General features: G+C 42.8%; 1 protein-coding gene across 2 annotated transcripts in view; it reads right to left on the reverse strand.

Annotated features, from left to right (window-relative positions):
• Positions 1 to 12,769, reverse strand: part of unc13c (unc-13 homolog C (C. elegans)) — a 105,530-nt gene extending 92,761 nt beyond the window's left edge. For both annotated transcript variants that reach the window (XM_076755826.1, XM_076755915.1), the window contains exons 1-2: positions 12,167 to 12,769; positions 1,492 to 5,745 (exon numbers count right to left, since the gene is read on the reverse strand). In XM_076755826.1, the coding sequence (XP_076611941.1) occupies positions 1,492 to 5,551 (4,060 nt within the window). In that variant the 5' untranslated portion in view covers positions 5,552 to 5,745; positions 12,167 to 12,769. The remainder of the gene's footprint in view (positions 1 to 1,491; positions 5,746 to 12,166) is intronic.
• Between the last annotated feature and the right edge of the window lie 623 nt (positions 12,770 to 13,392).

A 13,392-nucleotide genomic window follows, 5' to 3' on the forward strand; every position in this document is an offset into this window, starting at 1 on the left:
GATGTGTCAACACACATTGTAAAAGTGAACTGAACTGAATCTTTGTGTGTAGGTCTATGGTAATAATTTTGATGATAATGTATAGTTTTATGTCATAGCTGGCTTATCTACTAATACCTCATATGAGCGGCAGTTTCTTGGTCTTAAAGGTTAGGAGGCATGGTCACATAGAACCATATGAGAGAAGGAAGCTCCCCTAATGTAAAAGTTTCCGGAAATAAAAGGACTGAATTTATTCTCTGCAGGGTGTTACTTGAACGTGGCCACTGAAAATGTTAGCGTGCATAGTGCACATCTGTCAAATCTTCAGGTGCAGCCTGTATTCCCTGAACTACAGTACCTAGCTCACCATGAGTACCACAGCAAAATATGTAGGTCAAGAGTTTTTTCATTTTAAGTAAGAGTGGAAAATCCCTTGTCTCTTTTTTCATTCCAGTTGAAAGACTACTTTTCCTTCAGTGAATCAATTTTAACCATTTATACGCCAATGATGACTTTAAATTGTGTCCTTGACACATCAGCTAAACAGCATTTTGATTGAACCACTGCAATGAGGCTGGAAGTATGATATAGAAATACAAATGAGAGTATTGGCATAATATTCTGCAGGTATTCTATATGTACAGACGTCATGTTCACACCTGCTTTAACTGTCTTTATCTGTGCCACCGCAATGATACCTCAATAACAGACTGTTAAAAGACCTGATGGCAGTTTAGGAGGCCAGCCCAAGAGCAGCTTTTGAGGTCTATCAAACTTCGATGATAAATGATAACCCTCCAAAAGACATATTGACAGTCTCATCCCTTGAGCCACATCCTGCTGCAATAGAATCTAGTACTGAAGCATTGGAATACAAATACAAAGTTAGTTCCACCAGAAACACTGTCATCCACCTTGACAGAGAGTCCACTCTTCAGTTTTTCGACTGAAAATAAATTACTTAATTAATATTATTACTTATGTACTTAATTAATTCAAAGAGAAATCCTTCCAGCAGATCAAAGTTTGAGATTCCCATAATTTAACAATATTAAGCCACCAAGTTTCAAGTTTTGGCCTTCTCTCCACCAAAGAAAACAGACAGAATTCAGATTGCCCCTAAAATTTACTACGATCTGAGACTTTAGAGTTGATTGCTGTCTTCTCAGCGCAACACATGACATTGGAAATTCACATTGCCCTTTCCTTGATGGCTATGTGTGCCCTTTTTTTTTTATCTTAACTGAAAAATCTCAGAGAGGGCATCAACAAGACCAAGAGTTTTCAAAACAGTTGTAGCTGAGCTGTTGGTGATTTTTATTACATGAATTATTGAAATTTGTAGTTAAAATGTACTGTTACACAAAAACACTGATATATTTCTTAAAGTTCTTAAGTATTTACAAGTATGTTTATATGTGTTATAGAGAAACACAGCTGTCACCTGCCAATGTAAAGCCTTGTACAAAATGAAAGTGACACTATGACAAACAACATGGAGAGTCATACCCCCTGCCAGGATCTGCTGCTCCAGTTCAGCCATCTGTTTCCTGTAGGCCCTCAGTGCTGCCTCCTTGAATGTGGGTCGAACACGTTTCTTGGGTGGGGCCTCTGTGGGCTTCTCCTCTGGAACATTTTTGTTTTCATCCTCCTGCTGTGGCTCCACTTTTTCAGACACCTCAGTGGCCTCCTCTATTATCTCCTCTACCACCTCTAGCTCCTCATCACCCTCTTCCATCTCCTCTGTCACATCATTGTCCTCATCTGGTTCCTCTACGTCCACATACTCCACCATTGCATCATATTCAGCAGTGTCCTCAGTGAGTTGCGTTTCATAGTCCTCAATGTACTCTTCATCATACTGCTCATCCAAACTGCAGTCATATTCCAGAACCTGCGCCTCTTTACTTGCCTCATATTCCTCTGTGGCTTCAAAATCTTGAGAGGCCTCCAAATCCTGAGAGTCATCATTGTCTTGAGTAGCCTCAATGTCATCAGACACATCATAGTCCTGAGATGTATCAGCCTCCTGTGCAGGCTCGTCTATCTCCTCTGTCTCATTAGCATTAGTTATGTTCTCCAAGTTAGCCAGTACCTGCTCCATCACTTCAACATAGTGGGTCTCATTGTCCACTGGTTGTTCTCCAGCTTCTGCCTCTGCACCTGTTTTCTCTTCCTCCGCCTTGTAGAAGACAGGATCTGTGCAGACATCTGAGTCTACTGTAGTACTAGAGTTATTTACAGTGGAGGTGGACAGGGTGCGGAAACGACCCATAAATGAGGAAGAGGAGTTGGCAGGCTCCTCAGGAGGAGCAGGAGTAGTCTGAGAGCCAGACTTCCAAACAACTTCCAGAGCTGACTTTGCCCTCTGTAGTGTAGAACCAAAGCCAAAACCAAAGGACTTCTCACTGAGATCTATGCTAAGCCTACTGCTCCAAGACTTAGGAACCTCCTCAACCTTTTCTGTTCGAATCTCACTCTGACTGCGGTACATAGTTGAAGACTTGTTCTGAGTCTGGTGAAAGCTGTGATTGACATCCAGTTCAGGGAATTTTTCTTTAGGAAGTGTTTTGGAAGGTTCCTTAGGGGCATCTTTAGAGGATACTTTGGGTGCTTCTTTAGGGGCTTCTACTGAAGCGGCTTTAGGGGCCTCTTGGGGGGGCACCTTAGGAGTCTCTTTAGGGGCTACCTTTGGGGCTTCTTTTGGAGGAATCTTAGAAACTTCTTTAGTGGGTACTTTACCAGCCTCCTTAGATGCTACCTTAGGCATCTCTTTTGGAACCTCTTTTGGTGGTAGTTTTGCAGCCTCTTTGGTAACCTCTTTAGCAGCAATTTTGAGACCTGTTTTAGATGCAACTTGTGGGGCTTCTTTAGCAATAACTTTAGGGAATTCTTTTGGGGACTCTTTAGGGGTTGAGACAGGGCTCTCAAATGGGGTTATTTTAGGGCTGTCTTTCGGAGACTCTTTCGGACTTTCTTTTGGGGTCACTGTTGGGCTATCTTTCGGGGTCACTTTTGGAGTGACTTTAGTAGCCTCACTAGAAGTTACCTTAGATGTCATTTTAGATACTTCTTTAACAGCGGGCTTTGTGACATCTTTAGGTGTGATCTTAGGAATGTCTTTAGGGAGAACTTGAGATGATTCTTTAGCTGCTGATTTCTGAATGTCTTTAGGTGACTCTTTAGGAGCTGCTTTAGAGGTCACTTTAGGTGAAATCTTAGCAGATACCTTTGGGCTTTCCTTTGACAATATTTTGGCGGTTTCTTCCTTATGAGCCAGTTTAGTTTGTTTATGTGTCACTTTAGCAGTTGCTTTAGGGGCATCTTTAGGCAAAACTTTCGTGCTTTCTTTTGTGGTCACTTTACATCCCTCTTTAGACTGCCGGGCAGATGTCCTGGTGGTGGACTCCCGTTCTGTGATGGGAGGAATAATGTGGGTAGTTATAGGTGGTAGGGGAGATTCCCTGTCAAGCATCATGAATTCTTCATCTCCTTCAAATTGTAAATCAACCTCCTGACATTTAGTGATGTTTTCTGGAAAACCAGGGATTGTTGATGGGTCAAAGGGACTGCTAACCTCTATGGAGGCTTCCAAGCCAGAGTCAGCACCCTGCTCCAGATGATGCCAGTCTTTCCAGGGTGATAGGTCACCTTGCAGGGAGAGCTGGGAGCCACTATAGTGGCTTCTGTCCCCAGACATGCAGACAAGTCCATTGCTCACCCCACTATCAATAGTTTCTGTGGTCTCAACTTCATTGGGTTCAAAGGTTTGATTCTCATGGCCAAGTGGGTGACTGGGACTAGCATACCACGAGGAGGCCATGTCTTCTTGTTTTCTCTGCCATAGTTCCTGATCTGAGGAGGACAGCAGGGAGCAGCCATTAGCCCGTGTAAAGTACTGACTCTCTGAGAAGTCTTCTGAGTATGACTGGCAAAGTTTTGAGCAGTCAGACTCAGAGCGGCTGAGTTTAGGGGAGGAATAGTCACTCTGGGAAAGCCAACCAGGGGTCAAATCAGTGTAGTAAGCCTTTGCATGCTTGTCTGGGTCATAGTAAGAGTCGTCAGCATAGTGAACTGCGCCTGAGTAGCCTGCTTCCTCTCCTGATCGGCTATGGTCATGGGAACGCCTCTTCTCTGATTTGCTCTTGTGAGCAGGCTTTGAAATTACCATTGCATATTTATTTCTGCTTAACTCATCTAATTCTTTATCACTGTCCATTGAATCCCAGTCATCACTCTCCACTACTTTATCCTTTCCTGAGACCTTTATGTCCATGCTTTCATAGGTTTGTGAGGAAGACATTGTTTTGTCTTTTCTCTCCTTTCCATCGTGAGTTAAGCTATCAGTAGAGACTGTAATGCCTGTTCCTTTCAGTTTATAGCATTTTTTCAAGACTACATCCCTATCTTGGGGTGTTACAAAAATAACAATAATAGGGCGGGGTTTTGCATTAGAACATTCTCTTAGTTGCCCTAACCTATGAGCAAGCTCAATTTTAATTGTTTTATGGGCGTCAATGAAGCCCATTTTATCTTTTAGTATTTTATATATTAGACTCTCTGTTTTCTCTGACTTATCTTCAGGAACATTGAGGAACCGTAAGGTTGAATTATTGGCCTGGTGGCTAATTTGTTTTATGTAGTCATGAATATCACGTGTTTCTCTTCTAGACTGGACAAATCCTGAGCGAAGCTGCTCAATCTCACTCTGAACTACTTCCACACTGCTAGAGATCTCATCAATGGAGCTTTTTAGGGCATTTACATGGCCACGTAGCTCAGATAGTTCTGTCTCTATCTGGCTGATCCCCTGAAGCTCCTTAAAGATCATCTCCATGACATCCTGGGTCTGACTGATGCAACCTGTGGAGGAGGAGCCAGGCTCCAGGGTCGAGCTCTTTTGCTGCCTTCCAGCACGGTCCAAGGACTTGCTCCGGATGCCCAAGGTTTTCCTCCAATTGCTCACTTCGGAGTCTGAGGAGACACATTCCTGACTCTTTTTCCATTTTCTCAACTTACGCAGAGCACCAAGCCTAAGTGTGTGTAGACTGGAGCGTTCCACTCGTTCACCCTCAGAACTGCCATCAGAAGGAGCCAAACTGATGAGGCTCTTCCTGTTTCGTCTTACTGGCATAGTGTAGGATTTATGCTCATCCAGTCTCCTCACAGGTTTTGTATCACTCAAGGAGTCAGAGTAACTACTATCGATTGAAAGAACTTCAGGAAAGATACTTTCATTATTATTCAAAAAAAGAGAGCTTTTCGGGAGTCCATTTGCAATAGCTACACGATAACTGAAAGTGGGTGACAGGGATGAGCAGTCGTTCTTTCCGTCGTCGTCTTCAAGTGATATGTTACGTGCCGAAGAGCATTTGGAAATCTTTTTAACCGTAGTCTTCAGTGTGGTAGAGAGAGTTAGATTATGTGCTTGCAAATCTGTGGTCAATTTCGGCTCTTTATTTTCGCTTCTCTCTTTCTTCTTTATTGGGTTTGCCAATTTCTTTGTAAACATTCCTTTGCAAATCTTATTAAAGTAAGATGATATAGTCTTTATTAGGGCAGAAACCATGGATGGCAATCCTGCGGACTGTTTTTTATCATCTAGTGAAAGAAGTTGGCTGAGAATACAGCAGTGGTGAGCCAAGCGCAATCAGCCTGTGCTTGACAGTGGCACCAGCTCACAATCACTAAAACCACAGTCCACGTAGAGGCTCACTAATACTTTTAAATCCAGTGTCCTTCCTCCAGAAAAAGAACATCTCTCTGAAAGACAAAAAAGAAGAACATTTACAATTTGGTTGCAGATTCCTGGATCACATCTAAACACAAGCATAAAGAATACATACTGAGTTATTACTCTGCAATTACAAAGACAGCGGACAGATGTCTTTAACATGCATAACGTCAAAACTGATGATTCAGACACAGACCCTTAATTTGACAATTTAAACTGAGGACAGTTTTTCTACTTCGTTATTTAAATTTAACATATTTTTACCAATTATCTTGAAGTTCATAGTTTTACAGCAAATCACAGTCACCCATCCGACTTAGATGGCACTTAAATTGTATTCCAAAGGAACTGGTGGAGACAGAGAATGAAAGACAAAGACAGAATGAAAGTATTGTGTGAATACTGTTTGTGTGTGAGTGTGAGGTTAATCAATAGCATATGTATTTGACTGTGTGTGCATTCATGTAGCCAATGTGTGTGTCAGTCAAGGTCAATAGACTGACTGGCTGCATTGATGTATCCAGCTTCTACAGCAGTAGCCAATTATTCTAATTGCCTCAGTACTACAACACTCTTGTCAGAATGTCTGTGAAACACAGGGAGCACCAAACAAAACCATTGTTTTACTGCAACAGTATGTTGCTCATAAATAAATATCTAGCTTGATGAAAAATGCTGATGCTAAAGAACCTGGACAACATTTGGACATATACATTTTGATAAGTCAGATTCAAACACAAAACAATATCTGCTTGTTGACTGTTTTCCATAAATTATTTATAATGATGAGGATTATGCAGACGTTTTCAGTATTTGAAATTAAGTTAATGACTTATGTTGTCATACATTTATTGTCTCAGTTAGTTTAATTGTAATGGTTCAGCACCTGAACCATTCAGGTTTCATGATGCACATGTGCAGCAGACGATATAGTCAAAAAGCGGAAAAAATGGCCATCTTACGCTTGTGCAAAAGAGGCCAGACACTTCTTGAGTCATACTGCATAGTGTTAAACCTTCAACAGCTTGGAGTGGTTCTGAGAGGTGAATGTTTTCTATAGAGTAGAACTGGTCAACTGAGTCGAAACAAGGATGTTAGTGGTGCAGGGGATCTGACAGCTGCTCCACATTAGTTCTGGGGTTTAAAGCTTGATGTGTCTACAGTCTCATGATCATAGAGACATGCTCACTTCAAATGAGCTGTGAAACACAGCATCACAGTTACTTTTATTGCTGGGCTCTGAAGAAAGACCAGGCATTAGCAAATAGAGCTTAAGGTTGCCAGGATAGATTAATTTGTGCCAGATTCACATATGATGGGATGAAACCAGAAGCTATTTGTTAACTTCCCAGGATAATGTTTAATGCATTCCTGGAGCAGATTTTTTTGAGTGGGTAAAACATCTTTTATTATGTGTAATACTGACAGGTATTAGGCAATGATACCAATGTTAAGGGGTACTTCAATCTGAACTGTCCTTCAGATGTACATTTCAAATTCCTAGAGAATTCTATGCCATAACAGGTCAATGAGTCATGAAAATAAGAAAAAAAAAGAAGAAAAAAAGCAGCAGCAAAAAAAGAAATAGAAGGAAAACACAGTGAGGTAAAGAAGGACTACAGTATGGTATGAGGAGATTCATGACTCAGCTCTCTTGTAGAATGGCTTTAAGCCAAGAGCAGCCTTTTGCAACTGATGGGTCACGACCCAAAACTGTCCCTCCCATAAATACATCACATCAGATATTGTTTAAATATGTTCTGACATTGGCTCAACGACTTTCGCTGACAGTTTTAGCTCTCATATTAATTTCAAACTCCTATCTGCATGCTAAAACTAGGAGTTGCCACAGCACAACCACAGTCAACTTATGTTAATCAGTAAGCAGCTGAGGGTTAAGTGACTTGCTTAAGGGTGTGTGGTTGTTAGGGTGGGAGAGTGATGGTTTATTCACTTATTCCACCAGGATAAGTGAGTAAGTTTTTCTGTTACATGACTGTTTCTGTCTGTGGTATGGTATGGCATCCCAATAAAAATAATTTCTTAAGGAATTAAGGTTACATTCACAATTCAGTTAAAGATTTAAAGCCGCTACACACCCACACAGGCGTTTGCTTGCTTATGTTGCCTCATCAGACCTCTTCTCAGGACTGTGTGGGCACATGCAGACTTCACTTGACTGACATCTCCCTGACTCTCTCGCTAGTTTTGTTGCATCTGTTGTAGTGGGAGAAGTTAAACTGTTATCATTCTTGTAAATATGCAGACTTTGGTTAGATCATGTCGTTCCCAGCATAGCTCTGCCCAACTTTAACCTGAGCACAGGTCTGACTAATCAGCCAGAGTAATTAAAACGCCTATGTGGGTGCATACGGCTTTGCTGATTGAAAAGTGTTGTGACTATAGAGAGTTTCAGCAGGATAAACTAAGAAAAAAATGATATAAAAAAAATCTATATTATACAATCATGACAGGCACCATTTAATTACAACTGGAAAACAAGTCTTATAATCAGTCAATCTGAAATTAGTGAGCTCTCTTCGAAGTCAGTGATTTCATGTACAGTAGGGTGTGGAAGGAACCACTAAAAATGACTACATAACAAATGAATATATCTGTTATCTACACACTCGAATAACACAATATAATGAGCAAAATTGAATGTGGGCATGAAATAAGTATGAGACATAAATTATGAGTGGAATGTAGTGAAGTTAAAATGAAATGAAATGAAGTGAAATTGAAAGGAATATTTGATAAAATAATACATGAGTTCAACATTTGGGTGGCATCAAGAGCAGATTAAAGAAACTAAATCAATTGGGTGCAAAACAATTGAAGGAACATGGTGGATGCCAAATAAAGCAAATAATGGATTAAGAACTTTGGTATCAAACTCTGCTGTTTCCTTCAATGTTATATAAAGTGAGACCTTGGTTTGGCCTTTGCAAGACAAAGGGCTCTGAGGTAGGGCTGGATTGTTTGTTTGTCAGGGCTGAGATGAAGCACTTCTCGCTCTGCTCTTGGGTCAGCAATGCTCTGCCGTCCTCAGCTTTGGCTGCTCTTTCTGTGTGATCAAACAAATTTTTGTTGCTCTTTCCTGACGTGGAGGTGATACACGCATAGCAGGGGACGTCGTCTCTGGCTGAGCACAGGCTGAGTCTAAAAGTTGCAGAAATGTGCTGCCAATGCACAGATGAAGACATTTTCCTCTGTGGCTGTCAGCGTTAGGCAGAGTGCTGAATGCTGACCAGATATGGCTGAGAGCAATACTTGACTATAACCAAATTATGGGTTACAATTTCCAGTACTTAACTGGTTGGGAATTTTAAAAAGCAATATTATTAATGTAATATTGAGACAAATACAGTATACAGTGTGTGGCTTGGTGATGTTATATGATCAGGGGAAATATTTAGATTTTTTTTATGAATATTAAACAAGGGTTGGAAACATATGGTTTACATGGCTCCGCTGTCTGGTTTGTAATGATTATTTTACTTAAATTTCTTCTTGGAGTTGCAAATCCAAAGTAATTTAATTATTTCTTCAGTCCAGTTGGGGTAAAAATCAGATTTGTGTAGCTTCATAGCAGGCATAACACATAGCTGTGAGGTGTCAACAGACAGACAGAGTTCATAATCCATGTGGTTGCAAGTCCAGATCCCGTTTTCTATTCATAAATTGTGCATTATATTCCACAAACTACCTTTTCAGTCAATTTTATTAAATACATAAAACTGATGGCCTATTTTAGAAAGCATATTTAACAAAACAATGTTATTTGTAAGCTGCACCTTGTTGAATGACTCAACCATTATGGACCATAATCGTATAAAACACAAAATACACCTAACAATAACTGCTGGTTAATTTTGACCAATTATCTTAATGGATTTGTGATCAAATTGTTCTAATGTACTCAGTGTACTAAACTCAGCTTCAATCACAGCTGACAGAGTCGAGGCCAGCCGTTTTTGAACTCTTTCTGGCATCCCGGCTTCTGAAGCCGAAACTGGTCCATGACCACACCCCAGCACATCAATCATTAGTAGCGATAGAAGAAGCAACTAATAAGAAGTATCCGACTTGAATTCTAGCGAAATAAAGGTTGGCAAAATAGCATTAGCATCATTTGTTTATTTCTCCAACATAAATGTATAATTATGATGATTTAAGTGATCTACCCCCCCCCCAAATATGAGAGGCACTGGTCTAGGCTGCATCTCTGTTTACTGTACCATTGACTTAACATCACTTACATAAAGCACTGTGCTGCACTGTGGCTGCACTCTGTCTGGACAAATCACACTAAAAGAGTACTTGTGTTTAATGAGTGTTGATTACCAATTAGGGAGCGGCCTTTCTCTTTTCAGAGCCAACATCCTGACATCTGCATGTTAAGGTTTGACAAATGAAGCATTCACCGTCTTCCAGAGCTACAGTTGATACGCAAATGACTTGATAATACCCATGAGGTATCGCCTGTATCGTCCCATTAGAGTGTAATGATGCAAGAATTAGGAGGAAAGGATGACAGATAACTAGATTGCCTTTGTGTGAGTTTTATCAATTTTACCACGGGACCTGCAAGGAAGTGGCTCTGTGAGCAGACTCAGCAGCAAATGGGCTACAAATGAAATGGTATCATTTATTCTGGGTTACCAAAAAAGAGCACATGTGAGAACGAGATGACATGTTAGGTTATCTAGATCTGCAGTATCTCTGTTATTGCTCATGCTCACTGAGAGCATAATATTAGAGATAAGTGAACCGCTATTGGTTTCATAAACAATTAATTTATGTTGGTAGCATGTGCTCACACACATCCACCCTCTGCCCCTGTCTGGTAGGTACAGTCCCTGTAGCAATTATTGAGGTTATTACATCATATGACCTGATACATGATGTAATTGGGTTTTAGATATACAGTTATCATGACATGTTTACGCACGGCGTGAGTTCCACAGACCTGTGAAATGCATATGAATATATAAGATGTTTGTGTTTGGTTTCTTTTTCTCTTCTCAGAAGTTGCTTGTTAAACCCTTAACAATTCAGAGGCTATGCGCCTACGAGCAAAGCACTGACTGACTGTTTTAGCATGCTGCACAATAACTTGTAATCAACTTGCTAAGAGCATCCGACAAATAGTTGTGACAGAAGTAAAATCAGGGAATTCCTTTGGTCCTGAGGTAGAGTGCCTCCCATGTGTGAGTCAGACTGGAGAAACCTCCAGAGAAAGGGGGAGCACCTCAGCCACACCCACTCCCTGTGCTCTGAGGCACTGCCTCCTCAGGCCCTGCATTAATGCCCAGGGACCAATCCCCCCCACCCCCGTCCTAATACATCTGATTAGCGGAGCACTCTAAAACACTCCATTTCTCACAGTCGTACAATCTCCGCCACTCTCCTTTAATGAAAGTGAGTGTCAGTTGGAGGCATGCTAACCTATTTCTCACAATAGTACAATCTGCTCTTTTCTCCTAATGAAAACCCAAGTATGCCTATTTGGGGTTATTCCGCTGCAAGCAATTACACTACATGCTGTGATGTTCGTTCTCTTGTCATTGTGGGTGAGACTGATGAGTATTTTGTGCAAACCTGGAAACGCATGCATATAGATGAGAGACGCTCATGTGTTACGTCATGTCTCTAAAACACATGATTATGGATTATGGCCGAGTGTGGATTAGTGCACATGTGGTGGTGTGTGCATGTCTGTGCAGCTGTGTGTGCAGCCGTGCGTGCACACACATGTGCGACATGCATGCCTCCGTGCATGATTGCTTTTAAGCATGCATTTGCTGCTCTAAGAGACGAGCGGAGCCTTTCAGCGGGGGGGATGAGCATGTGAGGGTGTGTGCATCCTCAGATCATATTGCCCTCACGCCCATCCTCAGCTACATTCCACCTCCCGTCTCCTAACCTGTGTATTTCCCAACAGTGAAATATCTGCCTGCAGCCCTAGGAAACCAGCCAACATCACAACAGATTGTCTCGCCTCATAAATCAAAATATTACCATTTCTTTGGCCGGCATAACGAGAACCAGTCTCATCGCATTTGCTCAGTGTGAAACAACAGCATTGCTCACATGCGTTCATGTTGAGCGTTATGCATAACAGCATAGGAAAGGTGTGAATGAGAGTAATGGGACATTTGTGGAATCGACAGTGTTTGTATCGGACGCGCATTTTACAATAAACAAAACGACTGAATGACATTAACACCTTTCATCCTCTCTATTTTTCACCCCGGCTGCATCGACAGATGATGCCATCTAACCGCATCATTCCCAAATATCGTTTCATTAATCCACTGACAGGGCCACATAGGGAGGGGAGGGAAGCAACAAGAAGATACAGGATGAAGTCAAACAGTCAAGATTCCCCCTGCCGCCATGCAACCAGGCATCCATCGCCCAAATGGGCTCCGCCGCTGCACATACCTGGTTGTGTCAAATCCCCGTGCAGGACGCCAGCGGTAGTGAGCACAACGAGCCGTGTGGAGCCGATTCTCCGGTTCCAGCGAATGGACGGTGAGCGGAGAGCGGCTGGGGAGGGGAGGGAGGGGAGAGAAAGAGAGAGCGGCTCGGTGCGCAGCTGCCTGCTAATACCAGAGCTCACAGCATCTCTCCGCGTCCGTCAGACGACACATCCCACTGGCCTGCCCCCGCGCAGCAGCTCACACACACACACCTCTCCTCCATGCCACCTTCTGTGCCCCCCTCTCGCTCCTCTGCTGTGCTCCCCTGTTCGCGATATGGGGGATCGAAGATGCTGCCTTTTAATGTCGCAAGCTGCTGGGTTTTATTTGCTCCACGACTGACACGCACACACACACACACACACATACACACGCGCACACACACCCCTCCTCACAGACAGTGTCACAGCATAGGGCGTCTAGTCCAAAACGGGGTGCAGACGGGTGGCGCTGATGGGGAGGCAGACAGCGATGTTTCTCCTCTGGCTGCCCAGACTGAGGCTGTGCTCCCCGGCTGGAGAATGTCTATCCCTCCCCTGTACAAAACTCTCTCTCTCTCTCTCTCTCTCTCTCGCTCTCTCTCTCTCTCACTCACTCACTCTGTCTCTCTCTCGCTGTCTGTGTGTATGTGTGTGTGTGTGTGTGTGTGTGTGTGTGTGTGTGTGTGCTCACTGAGCCGGGCTGAAAGCACTGAGCCCAGACACGCACACACATACACACACAGGCTTGCGCGAGATATCTTGAGTGAGAGAGGGAAGCGAGAAGAAAAGGAGGGAAGGTGAAGTGGGAATGAAATTGTGTGTGTGTGTGCGCGCGCGCGCGTGTGTGTATCCCACTGCTAGATAACTGTATGATCCCACAAGTGTAAAAACTAGGCTACACACTCCGATGGAAGCATAAAAGTGATGTAATAGGTCAATAAATCCTGAGCACCGCAGACCCACGTTGAAGAACAATGTTAAGACATATCGGTATTGCTTTAATTTTTCGTCAGGGCTCACGCGCGTGTCGTGCGCGCGCGCCACTGCTTTTATGCGCGCGTGCACGGATTTGTGGGCATGCCTGTGGGGCACGAGGAGCGCACTTTCAAACACACACTTGATCATCCAAGCCTGTCTCCTGTCTCCACAGACCATTCCCATCTGCACATCACGCGCGGCAGAGCCTCGCGTACACTCACACATCATC

The sequence above is a fragment of the Chaetodon auriga genome, chromosome 1 (assembly GCF_051107435.1).
Source record: "Chaetodon auriga isolate fChaAug3 chromosome 1, fChaAug3.hap1, whole genome shotgun sequence".
Taxonomy (NCBI): domain Eukaryota; kingdom Metazoa; phylum Chordata; class Actinopteri; order Chaetodontiformes; family Chaetodontidae; genus Chaetodon; species Chaetodon auriga.